Source organism: Zalophus californianus, chromosome 3, assembly GCF_009762305.2.
Source record: "Zalophus californianus isolate mZalCal1 chromosome 3, mZalCal1.pri.v2, whole genome shotgun sequence".
NCBI classification, from domain to species: Eukaryota; Metazoa; Chordata; class Mammalia; order Carnivora; family Otariidae; genus Zalophus; species Zalophus californianus.
The window spans coordinates 165,605,015-165,622,543 of NC_045597.1; the positions used below are offsets into that span (position 1 = coordinate 165,605,015).

General features: G+C 39.1%; 2 protein-coding genes and 2 non-coding genes across 9 annotated transcripts in view; 3 read left to right on the forward strand and 1 right to left on the reverse strand.

Moving 5' to 3' along the window:
* NDUFS1 (NADH:ubiquinone oxidoreductase core subunit S1) overlaps window positions 1-13,878 on the reverse strand; it is a 28,582-nt gene extending 14,704 nt beyond the window's left edge. The window contains exons 1-12 of one of the 6 annotated variants that reach the window (XM_027589951.1): window positions 13,728-13,878; window positions 10,502-10,566; window positions 9,466-9,557; window positions 7,305-7,412; window positions 6,525-6,601; window positions 5,579-5,660; window positions 5,360-5,490; window positions 4,731-4,916; window positions 2,698-2,832; window positions 1,938-2,052; window positions 1,070-1,215; window positions 275-403 (exon numbers count right to left, since the gene is read on the reverse strand). In XM_027589951.1, the coding sequence (XP_027445752.1) occupies window positions 275-403; window positions 1,070-1,215; window positions 1,938-2,052; window positions 2,698-2,832; window positions 4,731-4,916; window positions 5,360-5,490; window positions 5,579-5,660; window positions 6,525-6,601; window positions 7,305-7,412; window positions 9,466-9,557; window positions 10,502-10,562 (1,262 nt within the window). In that variant the 5' untranslated portion in view covers window positions 10,563-10,566; window positions 13,728-13,878. Of the gene's footprint in view, window positions 1-274; window positions 404-1,069; window positions 1,216-1,937; window positions 2,053-2,697; window positions 2,833-4,730; window positions 4,917-5,359; window positions 5,491-5,578; window positions 5,661-6,524; window positions 6,602-7,304; window positions 7,413-9,465; window positions 9,558-10,501; window positions 10,567-13,566 lie in introns of all 6 variants that reach the window. The other 5 variants (XM_027589952.1, XM_027589950.2, XM_027589954.2 and 2 more) reach the window with 5 other exon arrangements.
* Window positions 13,879-13,983: 105 nt separating this feature from the next.
* EEF1B2 (eukaryotic translation elongation factor 1 beta 2) lies at window positions 13,984-16,987 on the forward strand. The gene is made up of 7 exons (XM_027589677.1): window positions 13,984-14,101; window positions 14,327-14,476; window positions 14,901-15,023; window positions 15,671-15,797; window positions 16,068-16,134; window positions 16,552-16,677; window positions 16,787-16,987. The coding sequence occupies exons 2-7, from the start codon at window positions 14,397-14,399 to the stop codon at window positions 16,939-16,941; spliced, it is 678 nt and encodes a 225-aa protein (XP_027445478.1). The 5' UTR covers window positions 13,984-14,101; window positions 14,327-14,396; the 3' UTR covers window positions 16,942-16,987.
* On the forward strand, window positions 15,911-15,989 carry LOC113921188. The gene has a single exon (XR_003519584.1). It is a non-coding gene; the product is annotated as a small nucleolar RNA SNORD51 (small nucleolar RNA).
* On the forward strand, window positions 16,285-16,418 carry LOC113921193. The gene has a single exon (XR_003519589.1). It is a non-coding gene; the product is annotated as a small nucleolar RNA SNORA41 (small nucleolar RNA).
* Window positions 16,988-17,529: the final 542 nt, after the last annotated feature.

Below are 17,529 nucleotides of genomic sequence, written 5' to 3' on the forward strand. Positions count from 1 at the left end.
TCCTGAGCAGGAAAAAAAAATCATTATAAAAAAATCATTATAAAAGAAATTATGGAAAAACTGGTGCATCGTGAATTATGTCAAGGTAAGAGGACAAAGTATAAAGACCAGCAGGGGGAGAGGGAGGAAATGGACCTGTTAGAAGCTGCACTGCAATTATCTTTTGAGTCTCATTCTCACTAACACTATTAGGAATTAGCTAAAACAGTCATTTTTCAGACATAAAATAAATTATTATATAAACATTTTTAAAATCCTGAATATTACTACTAACCTCTTTCGAATTCTAGCATTAAATAGTGGTGCCTCAAAACGTGGATTTGTACCAACCAGAAGGACAACATCTGCCTCTTCCACACCAGCAATTGTAGTATTAAGAAGATAATTGGAACGCAAATCTGTGCTAGAAATACAAAATAAAAAATGCAGGTTTACTTCAAAACTAATACACAATGATAACCCATGCAATATTCTCATGTCAACAAGCCCATGGTATTCTCAGACAAAAAATTCTTATGAAGTATTTCTAAGTTACATCAAAGTTTCAGATTTTTTTTTTAAGATTTATTTATGTGAAAGACAGAAACACCATGCGCATGCAAGCAGGGGGAGGGGCAGAGAGAGAGAGAGAGAGAGAGAGAGAGAGACAAGCAGATCCCCCGCTGAGTAGGGAGCCTACTCGGGGCTCGATCCCAGGACCCTGAGATCATGACCTGAGCCGAAATCAAGAGCTGGATGCTTAACAAACTGAGCCACCCAGGCGCCATTCAGATACTTATTAATAACTGGGATTCTCCAATAGTTCCTGGCTTGACTTTGGTCTCTAAGTGAAAAGAAACTGGTGGGTATGATGGAGAATCCAAGCTGTCACGTATCACTTATTGATGCCACAGATGTACTTATTTATTTAGGTAAACTCTACCACCAATGTGGGATCGAACTTAGGACCCCGAGATTAAGTTACCCACTCTACCAATGGAGCCAGCCAGGTGCACCAGATGTATTGATTTATACACAACTTGTACAAAAACAACAAAGCAGGCCTAGTTGCTAGCTTCATAGTTCTCACCCAGCTCCTGCAGTGGGGAAGACCTCTTCTGTGCACAAGGTGTCAGAGTCCACTCTATTAAGCAAATCTTTGAGAGCTACTAGGGCTTCGGCATCCACCAAGCCACCTGCAATTGCTGCCACATCATTGCCTTGAAAACTCTGCAACTAGAAATGGATAAAAAGGGCATCACCAAAACACCTCCATTCAGCAAAGACCACTGCTCAGAAAACAAAACAATAGTCATTTTAAAGTATAAAAAAAGCAACAAACTTTTGACTAAAAAGGCTTACACTAATTATTAATCTAAAAGTGAGAAGAAAGGTGTATATGAGGCCAAGGTTAGTAATACCACCAGCTTGGAGGGAAGGTATTTGTTTTAAATTAGAAACAAAGGGGCCTCATGATGAGGTTTGGAGGATGAAGACTTCTTCAGAAGTATCTACCATTCCCTCAAGCCCTTTATGTACATTGCCTTTCTCTGACTAGAAAGCTACTCCCTCCATTTTTGCTCTGGCAAGTTTGCATTCATTCTTAGACTTTGCCTAATTCACCTTATGTGAATTAGGCATCCTTGATATGTTAGCCTGGTTAGGCACTCCTCCCAGGTGCTCTCTCATACATCATTTCTTGCACAACTACCCAAGCACATGATACCTGACTATAGGTCTTACCCTACTACAAGATTGTGGGAAGTAGGTACCCTGTGTTAGTGGTGTCTACATCACTACTTCAAGCATGATATCTGGCATATGGTTCTTAATAAATGTTAAATGGAAGGCAATCTTGGTAAGAGAAAAAAAGAGAGGAGACACACATCCCCCACTCTGCTACAAAGATGTTCCCTGAAAATCACAAATACTATTTATTCTATATTTCAATGTTTTACCATTCCAGCTACACGAGAGAGTGCATCCTCCCAGGAGGTATAGGTTAAAAGCCCCTTTTCGTTTCTGACCATCGGCTCGGTAAGTCTTTGACGTTTTAGCCCATCATAGGCAAATCTAGATAACAGAAATTATACCATTTGTGGAATCCTGCTTAAGAGGCAACTATAGTTTTCAAGTTTAACATCTAAAAAAATGTTATTTAAATATAGTACCAGTTAAAGTGTCAAATAGACTGATAAATACTTGGATACAAATAATTATTCCAGGTTTTTTGAAAGATGAATAAATATTTTATGCACATGATCCAAAACTAAAACATTATCTAAAAAGTTTGAGCTTTTATCATTTGTTTTCAGCTACCTGAATAATCTTAAAATTACAACACAAAAAAATCTGAGAGCTGAAGAAGGCAAATCATTTTTATTTATAAAACTTGAATACTTTTAGATATTTTATCAAAATTATGATGTACAAGCTCTAAGTTACATTTAGCTTTTCTCTAATGAACAAACTGGAATAGATTAAACATCTTAATCCACTTCAAAACTGTAGGATGGATATTTGTCAAAGTTTATATGAAAGCCAGCGATATGCCTAGACTGTTAATTTTGTCCAATTCTCCATATAAAGTCTAGATTTTCAATAGTCTCTATTTATTAACTAATTTGCAAGTATAAAAACGGTGTTTTAAAATTAAAATTACCATAAAATGTACTTCAAATCAATTGCAAAAGTTAAGGAAAACGATGCAGCATATACCTGGTTTTATCAGAGATCCACTCTTCATTGACGTCCTCATGCATCCTCGGTAAAATCCTCATCACCTCTCCCGTTCTTGTGCTTACCACAATATTACTTCCAACCGCATCCATGACATCAATGGATTCTGTCTTTCTAAGAAAATAAACACATACATTTACTATGCTGAGTTTGGCAATAAGGACAAAGTTTCTGTCACCTGATTTATCCAAAACTAAAAAATTTTACAATGACTTGCCTGTCTGAATTTCTAAAAATAGTGGGAACCAGAGAAATTGCAATAAACAAAATTATCCTCATATTTGACTACTTCACACAAATTTCTACTGTAAAAATAAAGCTTTAGGGGTGCCTGGGTGGATCGGTCGGTTGGGTATCTGTTGATTTCGGCTCAGGTCATAATCTCAAGGTAGTGAGATTGAGCCCTGTGTAGTGTGCAGAGTCTGCTCTCCTTCTGCTCCTCCCTGCAATCGCACATGCATGAGCTCACATGCTCTCTCAAGTAAATAAATAAAATCTTAAAAAAAAAAAGCTTTAGAGATTATCTAATACAAAAGCCAATGGTAAGGGTTCTAAATGGCCAAATTTGGGAAATATGATTATCAAAATAAATAGCAACAGGGTAAGATTTCTGGGTATGGGTGATTAAAAAAGCCTGACAAATCCTCCCCACAAAAAGCAAAAATAAAGCTAGACAAAATTAACAAAAACAACCACTTTGGAAATCTACCAAAGGCATACACTATCATGAGAAGCTTTTATGCAGGGAAAAACTACTGAACTTCAAGTAAGAAGGCTGGATATCAGTGGTGGTGTGGCTTGGGGCCTGTTCTCATCTCCTTCCCTACCACCTTGAACAGATTCTGCCAGGCTGAGGCAGGCTGTGGAGATGGAAGTTTCTTTTCTGCTCGCATTATGGGAGTCTCAGAAGAAAAAGAGAAAAATCTCTACTTACATCTCAGCTATGTACTGTGCCCTATCCCCCTAATCCTTTTATACACATAAATACATGGTTTAAAACCTAGAATTGTAAGATACTCCCATATACTCTAGTGGAAGTTTAAAAATGGGAGGGAAATTTAATGGTATGTTTCTAGAACCTTAAATATATTCAGGGGTGCCTGGGTGGCTCAGTTGTTAAGCGTCTGCCTTCGGCTCAGGTCATGATCTCAGGGTCCTGGGATCGAGCCCCGCATCGGGCTCCTTGCTCAGCGGGAAGCCTGCTTCTCCCTCTCCCACTCCCCCTGCTTGTGTTCCCTCTCTCGCTGTGTCTCTCTCTGTCAAATAAATAAATAAAATCTTTAAAAAAATATATTCAAACTTATTGCAACTACCTACTCCATTTCCCGGTTTAGTAAAAAGAATCAGAGATATACAAGAAAATCTATGAATAACAATTTTTAAAAGAAGATATTATTCATTCACTTGAAGGATGGGGAGAGAGAGAGAGAAAGCATAAGCTGGGGGTGGGGGGAGAGAGAGAATCTGAGGCAGACTCTGCCCTGAGCACAGAGCTGTAGGTGGGGCTTGATCTCATGACTCTGAGATCATGATCCAAGCCAAAACCAAGAGTTGGACACTTAAGTAACTGAGCCACCCAGGCACCCCAATAACAATTTTTATCATAGATTTACAACTATACAGAAACAACCTAAATGTCTAATAACAGGAACTGACTAAATAAAATATGATATAGCCACATGGTTGAAAACTTAATATACAATGAGAGGAGACTATAAATCTTAAAAAATCAAGACAATTTTACTCTTTGGAAGAACGAGTGAATAAAATAATTATGTGGTTAGGTACTTTGGAATTAATTTCCAAGAAAACTGTAATTAATTTCCACAGGTTCATCCTATCCTTTAATCTATCTTCTTACCTTCCAGTAAGAAGGTTTTACCTAAAGCAAATCATAAAAACTTAGCAGACCAAAACAATTAGAATACAGGAAAAACATGAATCAAATTTTTTTGAACCGTAGCCAACTAAAGGACAAAAAACAAATTGTCAAAAAATAAAACAATGAATACCTAGTTTCCCAAGGGCGGGCAGTAAAAGCATAGGGCTTAGAGGTCAGGGCACCTACAGGGCAGATATCAATGATATTTCCAGACAGTTCAGACATGAACATCTTTTCAATGTATGTGCCAACTTGCATATCATTTCCTCTGCCTGTTGTTCCCAAATCATCTACTCCTGCAATCTCACTTGCAAACCTGCAAGATAAAAATGTACTGTCAAATGGTCAAATACAGCAAAATTATCTCCCTTCCTAACTATGATCACAAGGAGATAGGATGTATACAATGGGTATATTTTCAATGGTGAGCATAGTCATGAATAAAAAAGAGTTCAATAAATGTTTGCTTATAAGTTAATTGCAGTGTAACACACATATAGAAAATTGCACAAATCATGTATAGCTCAACAAGTTATCACAGAGTTAATGCTTGTAGAGTTTGATTTGTAAACTCAACGGAAGTTGATATTCACTGTAAGTGAACAATTCATTTCACTGGCTTATGCAGAAAACATTAAAAACATCCCTCTTCTACAACCAAAAAAAAGTTGCCATTTTTTCTAGTGTTATTTCACCAAATTTGTGAGTATTAACTAAGTATGTGAATGATAATCCAGAAGAGAGAAGGAAAAGCATTACCTGATGCAGCGAGTACATTGTATACATCTAGTCATGATGGTCTTTACCAATGGCCCAATATTCTTGTCCTCCACAGCACGTTTCCCCTCTAAAAATCGGCTCCTATCACTTCCGAACATCATGGACTGGTCCTTAAGTAGATTGAGAGTTACTCTAATGCTGCTAGTGAAATTAAAACTTGAGACAACCAAAAAAGATTTATGAAGTTAGATGACATACCTGCAGATCACATTCACCTCCCTGGTCACAAATAGGACAGTCCAGTGGGTGATTTGCTAACAAGAACTCCATCACACCTTCTCTGTATGGAAAATTTTAATATACAAAATGATATAAATTTTTGGCACTCAAAATGGTTTGGATATAGGCTATCTAAATAACCTTCAGAGATGTATCCTTTCTTAAAGTATTAATTTTACATTTATTATGAGAAATGCCAATGCAGCCATTATTCTAGTATTAGACACACTATCTAAAAAAAATGTTTATATAAGTCTAGGAATAAAATATCATTACAGAACCTAGAAAATTATGACTTTCAACAATACAAAATTACCAAAAATTGCTAAATGGTCTTCAGAAAACATTCACATTAACTCAAAACAAAAACAAACATATAAATGCACAGCAAAAACAAATAACAGTGTAATATGTTCCTAAAATAATCTCAGTTCAATAAGCCCCAGATTCACTATTCATCACAAGTTTAACAAGTTTTTAAAGAAGAGCTTTTAGGGGCGCCTGGGTGGCTCAGTCATTGGGCATCTGCCTTCGGCTCGGGTCATGATCCCAGGATCCTGGGATCGAGCCCTGCGTCGGGCTCCCTGCTCAGCGGGGAGTCTGCTTCTCCCTCTCCCATTCCCCCTGCTTGTGTTCCCTCTCTTGCTGTGTCTCTCTCTGTCAAATAAATAAAATAAAAAATCTTTAAAAAATAAAAATAAAAAATAAAGAAGAGCTTTTAGTGCTAATTCCATTCTAGGCTCAAAACCATAAACGCCTGACTTCACCTCCTCAATGTGCACTTATTTCCACTGCTCCTATGAACTGAACATGTCAACTTTTTCAGAGCTTGCTATTGAATTTCTCATCTATGAGAGGTCTAAATACTGAAATGAGCAATTTTCTGCTCTAAGAAAAGTTACTATGTTAAGTAGCATTAAAGTACCTGGCTTTCTTAGATTTCTCTGAGTTTGTCAGGATATTCCAACCTTTCATTACTGGCATGGCACAAGCAGCTACAACCTGGAATTTCAATAGAAAAATCTTTTAAGTACTTATATTTACTTGTAATTATAAGCAACCCAACATATAAAAACATTAAGTCATACATCTGAAAAGAAACAAAACAGTATTTTTGAACACTCAATTTTTCAGTTTTCATATTCACAATATGATAACCTGACACTTATATTTCTCTTAGAAAAAAATAAGACATCATACTTTTAAATTCTATTCTCATAGTTAAAGCTACTTTATAAAGAGACTCTGAAACAGAACATCAAATAACTATGTTTTGATTAGCAGGTGCTACTGAATTAAAACTGTATGAAACAAAGTGAAATTAAACTGAAAGTGAACCTCTTCACTGCAATCCCCTTCTCTACCGAAAATGGAACAGCAGAAGCACTTTCAATGTGCTGCTTGGCAATTCCACATCCTAGCTGTGTCATATAGCCATGTGGAAATACTGGCAAGTACAGGAACTCACCTTTAACTTCTAAATCTGTTACAGTTATATAGTGCTTGCATTTATAAAGCACTTTCATCACTGCATTTCCAGTTTTGAAATGAACAGACTTAACTGCACACAAAAAAATAAATTTCCAGATACAATTAAACAGGGCTAGGTTTCTCCACTACAACAATGATTCTAAATAAAGTTTGCTGCAAGATTTAAAGTTTTCTACCTTCTACAGCATGGTGTGGAATTTTAGGTATCAAGTACCTTAGGAGCTTTCTCAATTTCAACCAGGCACATCCTGCAGTTTCCAGCAACAGACAATCTTTCATGATAACAGAATCGAGGGATCTGCATGCCAACCTTCTCACAAGCCTAGAAGACAAAGTAAACATTTTTTTGCATTAGAATAACCTAACCTCATCCTCGTCTTGCCTAAAACACAGAAAGAAAAAAAGTCATCCCCACCTACTTTATTACTCCTATCTGTAAATATCTATACCTTCATTCATTCTTACTTCATTCCTGAAGAGACTTCCCGCCTTCTCTGCTCTTGATTCCTACCTCTGTTTGCTCCAAAGCTGCGTCTTTAAGAATCCTCAGCATACCTACACCTTATGTGGAAGAAACTGAATTAACCAACCTCTCAGATTGTGCTGAAGGTTTGACTCCCCATTTCCACTCTGAACCACTGTCCACAAAGACACCCTTCAAACCCTGTCCCAGTGGTTTCATACTGGCATTTCCTCTTTGCTTAGCTCTCCTCCTTTGGTTTAGACTCCATCTCACAGTGTCTAGTTGGCTATGATCTGCTTCTATATTTGGCTCCATATACCCTACCTAGGACTCATACTCCCACTGTGGTTGAAGCTCTCCTCAGTTACCATTTGCCTACTAAGGGGGATTAGTCCAGCTCTCCTAATTATCACTCCTCCTTCTCGAGGCCTACAAACCTATTCAAATTTCCACTGGGGTTAGTTCTTCCATCTTTAGCCCTTACTCTAAAGCAATTTCCTCAAATTCCAATGTTTTAATTACTTAGCAAAAATGTATTGAGTCTTCCTATGTGCTAGATGCAGAGGGCATAGTAAGTAGCAAGCAAGATCTGGTCCCAACCTTCATACTAGCTCACATTCCAGATGATGATTATATCTAAATCCTCATCTGTAGCCCTGACAGTCCACCACTTCTCCAAGTTTTAGCCTTAATTGGCATGCACATGTGTATGCTCTATAGAGAGTTAAAATTCAACCTATTTCTGTCTCCTATGATACATCCCCAAATAAACTAACAAAGCCAGAAACCACAAAAATTCCCCTGCTCTTCACTGTTCCTAAAAGGCCTGTCTATCTACATCTCACTCTCCCTGAATCTATCCTCTTACTTTCCTTCCCACTGCCACTATCTGTTTTAGGGCTTTCATTTTCTGCTCTACTAATGCAAGATACTTCTCCTTTGTCTCTCACACCAGTCTTGTTATTCTCCAAACCAACATCCTCTATAGTCACTGTCATCTTGCCTAATTGCCATGAAAACTGTTGATGGGTCAAACTCTAAGCTCTTTAGCATGACATATATCTTCTTTCATCATGGATCTATCAGAGTAATTTGATTTCCTGTTATCTCATCTTCTACATACACCTTAAGTCCGAATGATACCAAACTATTTGAAGCTTCTCTGTCCAAATATAAACACTTATTTATCCTTTAAAATCTCCTCAGGGATCACTTGAGATACCCCTACCATCTCTATCACCTCCTATACCTGGCAAAAATACTCTCTACTGTACCTTGAACATATACCTGTTATATACTTATTGTTTACATGTCTGTGCCTGGCAGATAGTCTAGAAATGACTGCTAACATGAATAAAGAGCATTTTAGCTTTTGATAACTCGCAGGTAGAATGAAGCATCACTTGTCCATGACCAACTCTGTTAGGTCTGAAGGAATCTGGAGAAATTATGTATTCAGGGCATGAATTCAAGAACGGACTACCCTCCATTTACCTGCTTTGTAGGACACATTCTTAGAAATGTTATAAAAATTGAGAAGTTATATGAAGTGAAAAGCATCAAGCAGGATCACAACAAAGATTACCTTTTCTCCAAACTTACCTATATTAACTTATAATTAGTTATTCTTGGTAACTTCAAATTTCTAGTAGGTATTTACTTGGAAAGCAGAAGTGAAACGAAATAACTACCATAATTCACCAAGAAAGTCAGAAAAAGATAAATGATATCTCACTTTGAAATGCCAACATTTTAAATCCAACTTATTTTCATATAATTTTACTATCTATAGTTTTTTTATGAGCATGTATCAAGGAATCTTAAAGTTTTTAGAAGTAAACAGTATTAAGGAAATAAATTGATATTCCTTAAAAAAACAGAACAAAAATAAAGAATTAGAACATATGCCTACTTGAAGGACGGTAGTTCCTGGTTCCACCATGACAGGTTGACCATCAACAAATACTTCAATTAAGTTGCTTGCTGCTGTGGCAGTTGTTCGAACTGACCATTAAAAATATTGAGATGAGAAATAAATTAACAGAGTTAAATTTATTATAGCAGAGGATAGTGGATTAACTCTAACCTACAAGCCTAAGATTTTTCCTAATTTTATACCATTTCCCTCTATTTCTCTAGATGCAAACCTATAAAATATAGAATTAGACAAATGCTTTTCCAATCCTGAATACCAGATAGAATATGGCTATCCACTTTTAATGGTAGTTTAAGTTGAAACTTTTAATACCACTGAAAATATGTTCATGAGAATACCACTTTCCAAAAGCAGCATGACTGCTTTTCCATTCTGGCAATGATAGGCAGTTCCTACTACTTTTTATTTCATGACACCTTCTATAAATTGTTTAGTTATATTTTAAAAATTACTCTAGGTCGCCTGGGTGGCTCAGTCAGTTAAGTGGCCTACTCTTGATTTTGGTTCAGGTCATGATCTCAGGGTTGTGAGATCAAGCCCTGGGTCAGGCTTCCAGCTCAGTGGGGAGTCTGCTTGAGATTCTCTCCCTCTGCCCCTCCCCCTGCCTGTGTGCTCTTTCTCTCCAAAATATATAAATAAATCTTTTTTGTAAAGATTTTATTTATTTATTTGACAGAGAGAGACACAGCGAGAAAGGGAACACAAGCAGGCAGAGTGTGAGAGGGAGAGGCAGGCCTCCCGCTGAGCAGGGAGCCCAATGTGGGGCTCGATCCCAGGACCCTGGGATCATGACCTGAGCTGAAGGCAGACGCTTAACGACTGAGCCACCCAGGCGCCCCGTATATAAATAAATCTTTAAAAAAATTATTCTATTCCACTACGATCACTTGTTTCTATTTTATTTAAAACAAATTACAGTTTAGAGTCCTTCAAGAAACATTCCATAAACCAGTAAATTTACAAAGATAGAAAATCTAGTACCACAAGTGCAAAATAAAAATAAAATACTCACCACATCCTTTAGAAGACTTAGAAAGGCCGACTAAGGCCCTTCTTAGAGGTATCCTTAACATACTGCTAAGAATAAAACAAAGAAGAGTTATATTATCATAGGAAAAAAAAAAACCCTAATTACAAACTTTTTGGTAATAGTTCATAAGTATTAAACACTTCACAAACATTATTACATTGAACATTCATGAGTCCTGATGTTTTCCCCCAAATTCTAGAGATGAGAATATTCAGTCTCAGGAGATTAACTGACTTGTACAATGTCAAGGAGCTAAGGAGCAGCTAGTATATAAATCTATGTAAAGGGCAGTGTTGTGTTGTTTTTCACTATCAACAAATGATCAAATGTAAAACATTATGTAGTAAAATAAACTCGAAGAACAACAATGAGCTTACCATTAATACTATGTAAAATAACGACATCTACCTTTTTGCCTTCATTCCTACCAATACGCATTCTAACATTCTATGTTCTCAGCAGTTACCTACTAAATGTTCCTGAGACTCTGAGCTGGCTCACAAGTCCAAGCCTTTTAAGTATCTGGGGTGCCATTTTCTGTGCTTAGTACATTTATCTTACAGATTTGCAATTATAAGTCTGTTCTACCCTCACTGTATTATGAACTTCTTCAATTTTTCCATCTTCAGTGCCTATTTCCAAGGCTGGTACACAGTAAGCTCTAAAATAGTGGTTCTCAACCAGGGACAGTTTCGCTTCCCAGGGAACATTTGTCAACATTTCGACACATCGTTGTCGCAACTGGGGGAAAGCTACTGGCATCCAGTGGGTAGAGGCCAGGGTGCTGTTAAACATCCTGTAATGCACAAGGACAGTCTCCCATAATAAACGTTTGTTGTAGTACTAAAAGAAATGGGAGTGAATTATATAAATAATACTAATTAAAGATACACACAAGCAAACAGAAAAGTTACCTGAACTTTTAGTTTTTATGCGTTCACTTGAACATAAGGACTAAGCATCTGAACTTTCTGTCCACTCACTTGATCAAATGGGCTAAGCATCTGAATTGTAATTTTTCACTTAAAACTTCTAAAAATGGAAATTATGTGATCAGAATGTATCAACGTAGTGACTTTCAAAGTTAGAGAGTGGAAAACAGTCTTACACCTTTTAAGCATGAAGTTTCACATACCAACTACAGAAGAGGTATAACAGAAAATTTCATTAATGCAGACTTTAGTTAATTCATAACATTCATTAATTCAGAACCTGTGATACTAAATTTGCAGACATGAAGTCTATCACCTACAAGTGAGTGATTTTTGGTAAATCGAGTTCCTGCTTCTCTATCTATTGGTCAGGAAGAAAACAATACTTCCTAGGCTATGCATTATTAGTAAAAGTTCAATAAATGTCAATTAAGCCTAAATTCAGTTCAGACAGTACTAGCCTCCGGAGATCAGCTCCGTATCCCCTCTGTACCATCAGCACACGCCGTGTATCCAGCTTTACTATTCTACCTACTAAATTATGTTAGTAATCAATTTTAGTACCTACTAACATGTAAGTTCCTTGAAGAGTAATGGTGCAATTTGGTCATTTCCCTTCTCTGAAGACTTAGCCCTTGAAAAAATAACCACCAAATAATCTTATGACCAAGTTCCAAAATGCGTAGCATCCGTCTTACTAAATTCTTTTGATGATATAAAGGTAAATCTGAATTTGCTGAATTAGAGTAATGACAGACTGAAAATCAACAATCAATATTTCATACAACAATGTAAACACTTTCTATTATTTTGTCTCCAATACAATCTAAAAGTATTGTCCACTTTAGCTAGGAAATCAACGAGAACTAGACTGTCTCTTGAAAATCCAGCATCAAATGGAAGAGTGTGTAGCCCCAACAGAAGACAGTTTTACAAAACTTTAAAATGTACTTTATACGTATTTATCTACCACACAGGAATGGAAATAGTCATCTCTAAATGGGAAAATGTTAATGACCAGAGTGGACACTTTTTAGTATAAGAACAGTACTATTCCACATTCCCCACCGTATATCCTGCATCCATGCACTTCTCTCCTTCCAAGGTACCACTCTACTGTAGACCACCATCATCTTGCCTGGACCATTACAACAGCCCCCCCAGCAGGTCTCCTAGCTTCCACACTGTCCCTACAGCCCCTCCCCTCTCCCCCACAGGCTGTGGCCTCAGACTGAAATGCTCTTCCTTTAGATCTCTCTGGCTTCTTGTCCTTCAGATCGGGGCTTAACACATTCCTCAGGGAGGCTTTCCTTGATCAGCCTACCTTAAATTTCCTAACTACTCCCCAGTCAAATCACCCATTTTATTCTTCTTCATGGACTCATCTTTAGTTTATAATAGACATTCAACACTATTTGCGAAATGAATTCTATCTCAAATTTCTGGCCGAAACTTCCACTTCCCTGGAATTAAAAAGTGCAGGTGCTCTGACAGCCTTTTAACACCCTGCTCAACAATGCACCTGCAATTCGGTGTAAAAAAGAACATTCCCTAAGGAAACAACCTGGATGTTTATTCATCAGAAACAGTTCACGATACATTTTCAATGCCCTCAAACCGTTCTGGAGCAGAGTTGTGTCTGATCCACGGTCTTAAACGGTACATGCATTAGATCTCAACATAGCTAAACAACGTAGCCATGCCGTTCGCAGTGCGACCTTGGGCAAATTTTTAAGTATCATTTTCTTCAGTTTTCCCACCAGGGAAAGGAATAAGAAATATTGTCCAATGCACTCAACGGACAAAAACAAAACAACAACAACAACAAAAACCCAGAGGTGTGGATGGTTGCTAAGGCAACAGCGGCCGGTGTACTACACCAAGTATATGTTAATTTGGGGGGGAGGACGCTCAGTCTTAGGCCTAAGTCACTTGACATACATCCTCTACCAGGGAACAAAACGGCCTCCTCTCCACAAAGGGGAATGTCCTGCATTTCCCTTGCAGAATGAAGGTCACCCACAAACCTGCCTCCGGGCCAGCGCTCCCAGAGCCTCCAGGTTCTACACCTGCTTTTCGCTCCAGAGACCGGAGACCACCGCCAACAGTCCTCACCTGCCGGCCCTAGGGGCTTCCGGGGGAGGCGGGGTGGGACGAAGCGCCCACTCAAGGACAAGAGTAGAATGAGTCACCTGGGCCAGAAGAAACAGTGTCGTCAAGAAATCAACTGCTACGGCAAGGGGAACCTCAGCTTTCTCACGCTCTCACGGCCTCACCTTCTCCCTGGAGCCGCCGAAGCCGCTCTGCAGAACTGCCTGTACCTCACCAACCCCCTCAGAGGCCGGATTGCTTATTCAATATGGCGGCCTTGGCTAACCTCGCCCGCCGGGCCTGAAGAACGGGAAGCCAGGAGGGACTAGAAACTCCAGATTCGACAATTTCCGCTCAGCTTGAGTTCGGCAATTTCCGAACAGGGGGACAGCCTGGACAGGGGGCGGGGCGGAGGGCGGGCAGCCTGGAGGGGGCGGGGGCGGGGAGACGGTTTGGAACCGCAGTTCCGCCGGAAGTGGGCAGGTGCCTGAGGCCGAGCGTCTTCGGTCATCTCCGGCGCTTCGAGGGGCGGTTCCTGTAGTGTTCCGGAGCCGCGGAGGTACTAAGTTAAGAAATACCCCTTTTATTAATTTATTTCTAAACACATAGAGGCCCGCAGATAATTTGTGGGGCGTTCAATTCAGAGCCCCCGAGTTTTTCGTGGAGTAATGAGGGTATTAACGTACTTTGACCTTTAACCTTCGACCCTGTGCGGCCGAGGGAAACGCCTCCGTCTCTATATAAGGCATTTTCCGGCCTTTTGCGGCCCCTTTTTTTTCCCTAGCGCTAGGCGCCGACTACGTCCGCTCCTCTTTTCCTTCGCTGCCGCCCGCTTCGTGGGATCAGCCGACGCCATGGGTTTTGGAGACCTGAAAAGCCCCGCCGGTCTCCAGGTGCTCAACGACTACCTAGCGGACAAGAGCTACATCGAGGGGTGAGGACGGGCCCGGGCTTGGGGCCGGGCCACGTGGCGCGGCCTCTGCCGCCGCCGCTGGGGGAAAGGTAGCGGGGCTGCGAGGGGCGAAGGGTTAAACATGTGCTTTCTTTCCACTGACTTGATTCAGCCAGGGTTTTCCCCTTGTTCACTCAGTTTGTGGAAGTAAGCTTGTAGGTCTCCCGTTAGAGATTGCAAGCTTTGAGGTCCACGAAGTGGCCGGGATTCTCAGGGTAGGGCGGAAAACCAAACGCATGGACCCCGATCTTGAGTTTATTTTAAAAAATAAATACAGCAGCTTAGGTTGCCCAGTAGCAAATGGGCCAGTTCACAGTAGTTTGACGGATGTGCCGTTTGTCATTTATTTGCTGATATTTGTAGATTTTTTTCTTAAAGGCGTGTGTAATTTTTGTATCCTTGGCAGGTATGTGCCGTCACAAGCAGACGTGGCAGTATTTGAAGCAGTCTCCGGTCCCCCACCTGCCGACTTGTATCATGCCCTCCGTTGGTATAATCACATCAAGTCTTATGAAAAGGAGAAGGCCAGGTAAAATTACCTTTGTATTTATCTGAAGAACAGAACGCTTTCTAAGCTTAAATTCAGGATTTTCACATGACAAAATTGGAGCCAGGCTACTTCAGTTTTGTTTGGGATATTGTAAGCTAAATTATCTTTGTGACTTTAGAAGGCCAAGAGACTGAAGTCCTCCGTTTTTTCACAGAACAGGTAGAACATGGACAACAGCAGTTCAACTTTTCCCCACAATGCCCTGACAATGTGCCTCCACCCTGACCCGGGGGGCCCACCTCTGGGGTGAGAGGGTGGCTCATTCATTCAGTCCTTGGCCATTCTTCTGAAACTGCCAACAAGGGTGGAAGTTTGGGGAAGTGGACTCCAGTTCACTAAGAATGGAACTGAGCATACTTAATGAAATCTCAAACAGAAATACTCATACTGAAAGAGTAAATCATAGTGAGTATTGAATATAATGTCTCAACATGCTACTAATGTTTGTTGGGTGAGGAGTTAAACATACAAAAGTATTTACATAAGTATTTACTGTTTAAGGGTAAATTCTTAATACAAAAATGATCTCTTGGTAAATTGTGATGGAAACAAGTTCTCATGTGCTGTCTGCAAAAGAACATACCGACCTAGTGGTGGTGGAACTTAAGTTCTTTTTTTTTTTCAAGCCTTCCAGGAGTGAAGAAAGCTTTGGGCAAGTATGGCCCTGCTAATGTGGAAGACACCACAGGAAGTGGAGCTACAGATAGTAAAGATGATGATGACATTGATCTCTTTGGATCTGATGATGAGGAGGTATGGCATAAATTAATACATACATCAGTGAGCTTAATCATAGGCTCTGTGGTGAAATTGCCTGGATTTGAATTCCGGTTTCACCACTTTATTACCCGACTTAAAAATTCTCATTGGTTACATGATGAATAAAATCAAATCACCATCTTTCGGCTGAGCTTGTGATGGATTTGCTTTTTTCTGAAAAAACTTGGTCTGTTGTGATGGTTCCACTAGCATTAAGCTGAGGAACAACCAGCTTTGTGAAACATACTTAATTTTTCTCTATAGGAAAGTGAAGAAGCGAAGAGGCTAAGAGAGGAACGCCTTGCACAGTATGAGTCAAAGAAAGCCAAAAGTAGGTCATTTTATAATTTGTGCTGATTTAACTTCATTTCATGGTAATGTGAGTAATCTTTTTCTGAAGCTTGATTTCCAAAGTAATTGCCTCTGCATTTGTTAACTAGGTCAGTATTTAAAAACCTGTATAGGTGGTTCTTCATAAAACTTCCACAGCTACTGGTCTGCAGCTGTTCTTATGGTAGCAGTTGTGGCATTCCTCTGTGGGAAAGAAACTGTTAACACAATTAAATACCTCTTTCTTAGCACAACAGAAAGCGGCCATGTGCGTAACAAACATAAGATGTATTCTGTAGTTTTGTTTGGCTGAGGAGATGATCCGTTAGGAAACAGATTAAGATTCTAAAGGTGTCCTCAACTAAAATGAAAAAACATAACTGAGTGTCTGAATAATGCTGGTTGTACCTTTTTTTAGAACCTGCACTTGTTGCCAAGTCTTCCATATTACTAGATGTGAAACCTTGGGACGATGAGACAGATATGGCAAAACTAGAGGAGTGCGTCCGAAGCATTCAGGCGGATGGCTTGGTCTGGGGCTCTTGTGAGTTCAATCTTTGCTTTTAGGAAGTGGCATCTGGAAGTTGCATATTTACAATGTTTGTCAATCAACAGGACTTTGCTAACTAAGATTTTTTTAATGTTCTTTCCAGCTAAACTAGTTCCAGTGGGATATGGAATTAAAAAACTTCAAATACAGTGTGTAGTGGAAGATGATAAAGTTGGAACAGATATGCTGGAGGAGCGGATTACTGCTTTTGAGGACTATGTGCAGTCCATGGATGTGGCTGCTTTTAATAAGATCTAAAATCTACATCATAGATCATTACCCTTAAATAAAAGCTTAAAAGACAGCTGCTGGCTCTTGACTCTTATGTAGGGTGGTTTCCATTTTGAGGGAAGAAATTGAATGGGCATATAATTCATAAAAATAAATTCGGGTCAGCATTGTTAGATATTTAGCCCAAAAAGGAGGAAAATATCTATCATAAATACTATGAATACAGGTAGGTGTTGAGTAGATTTTATAAACAAATTAATAGAAATGGACTCAGTCGTAGTATAGTTTCTGTACCCAATGCACAAGGATGCTGCTCTTAATACCACAGTGTTGCAAGTTTCATATTTGCTTTGTTTTCAAAAGAAATCAGGTAAGCTTCACTTGGGGAAATTTTGGGTTAAGAGTTTCAACTAGATTTTTAGCCCTGTAGATTATAATGGTTCAAACCTTGGGCTTTTTGCAGGGAGTTTTAATGTAATACTGGTTTTCCGCAATGGAAATGTTGGAAGTACCTTGATGAGAAGTGGATCAATACATACAAAGTGCTTAAGACGATAATTGGGCACAGTGTATGTCCTTTGTTTGCTGGAATAGTTAATGAAATACTTGGAAAAA

Excerpts from the sequence above, each read along its gene's own strand:
- EEF1B2 (XM_027589677.1), top strand. The coding sequence starts at position 14,397 with ATGGGTTTTGGAGACCTGAAAAGCCCCGCCGGTCTCCAGGTGCTCAAC. Across the intron at positions 14,477-14,900 it reads GACAAGAGCTACATCGAGGG|GTATGTGCCGTCACAAGCAG; the intron begins GTGAGGACGGGC and ends TATCCTTGGCAG. Across the intron at positions 15,024-15,670 it reads TATGAAAAGGAGAAGGCCAG|CCTTCCAGGAGTGAAGAAAG; the intron begins GTAAAATTACCT and ends TTTTTTTTCAAG.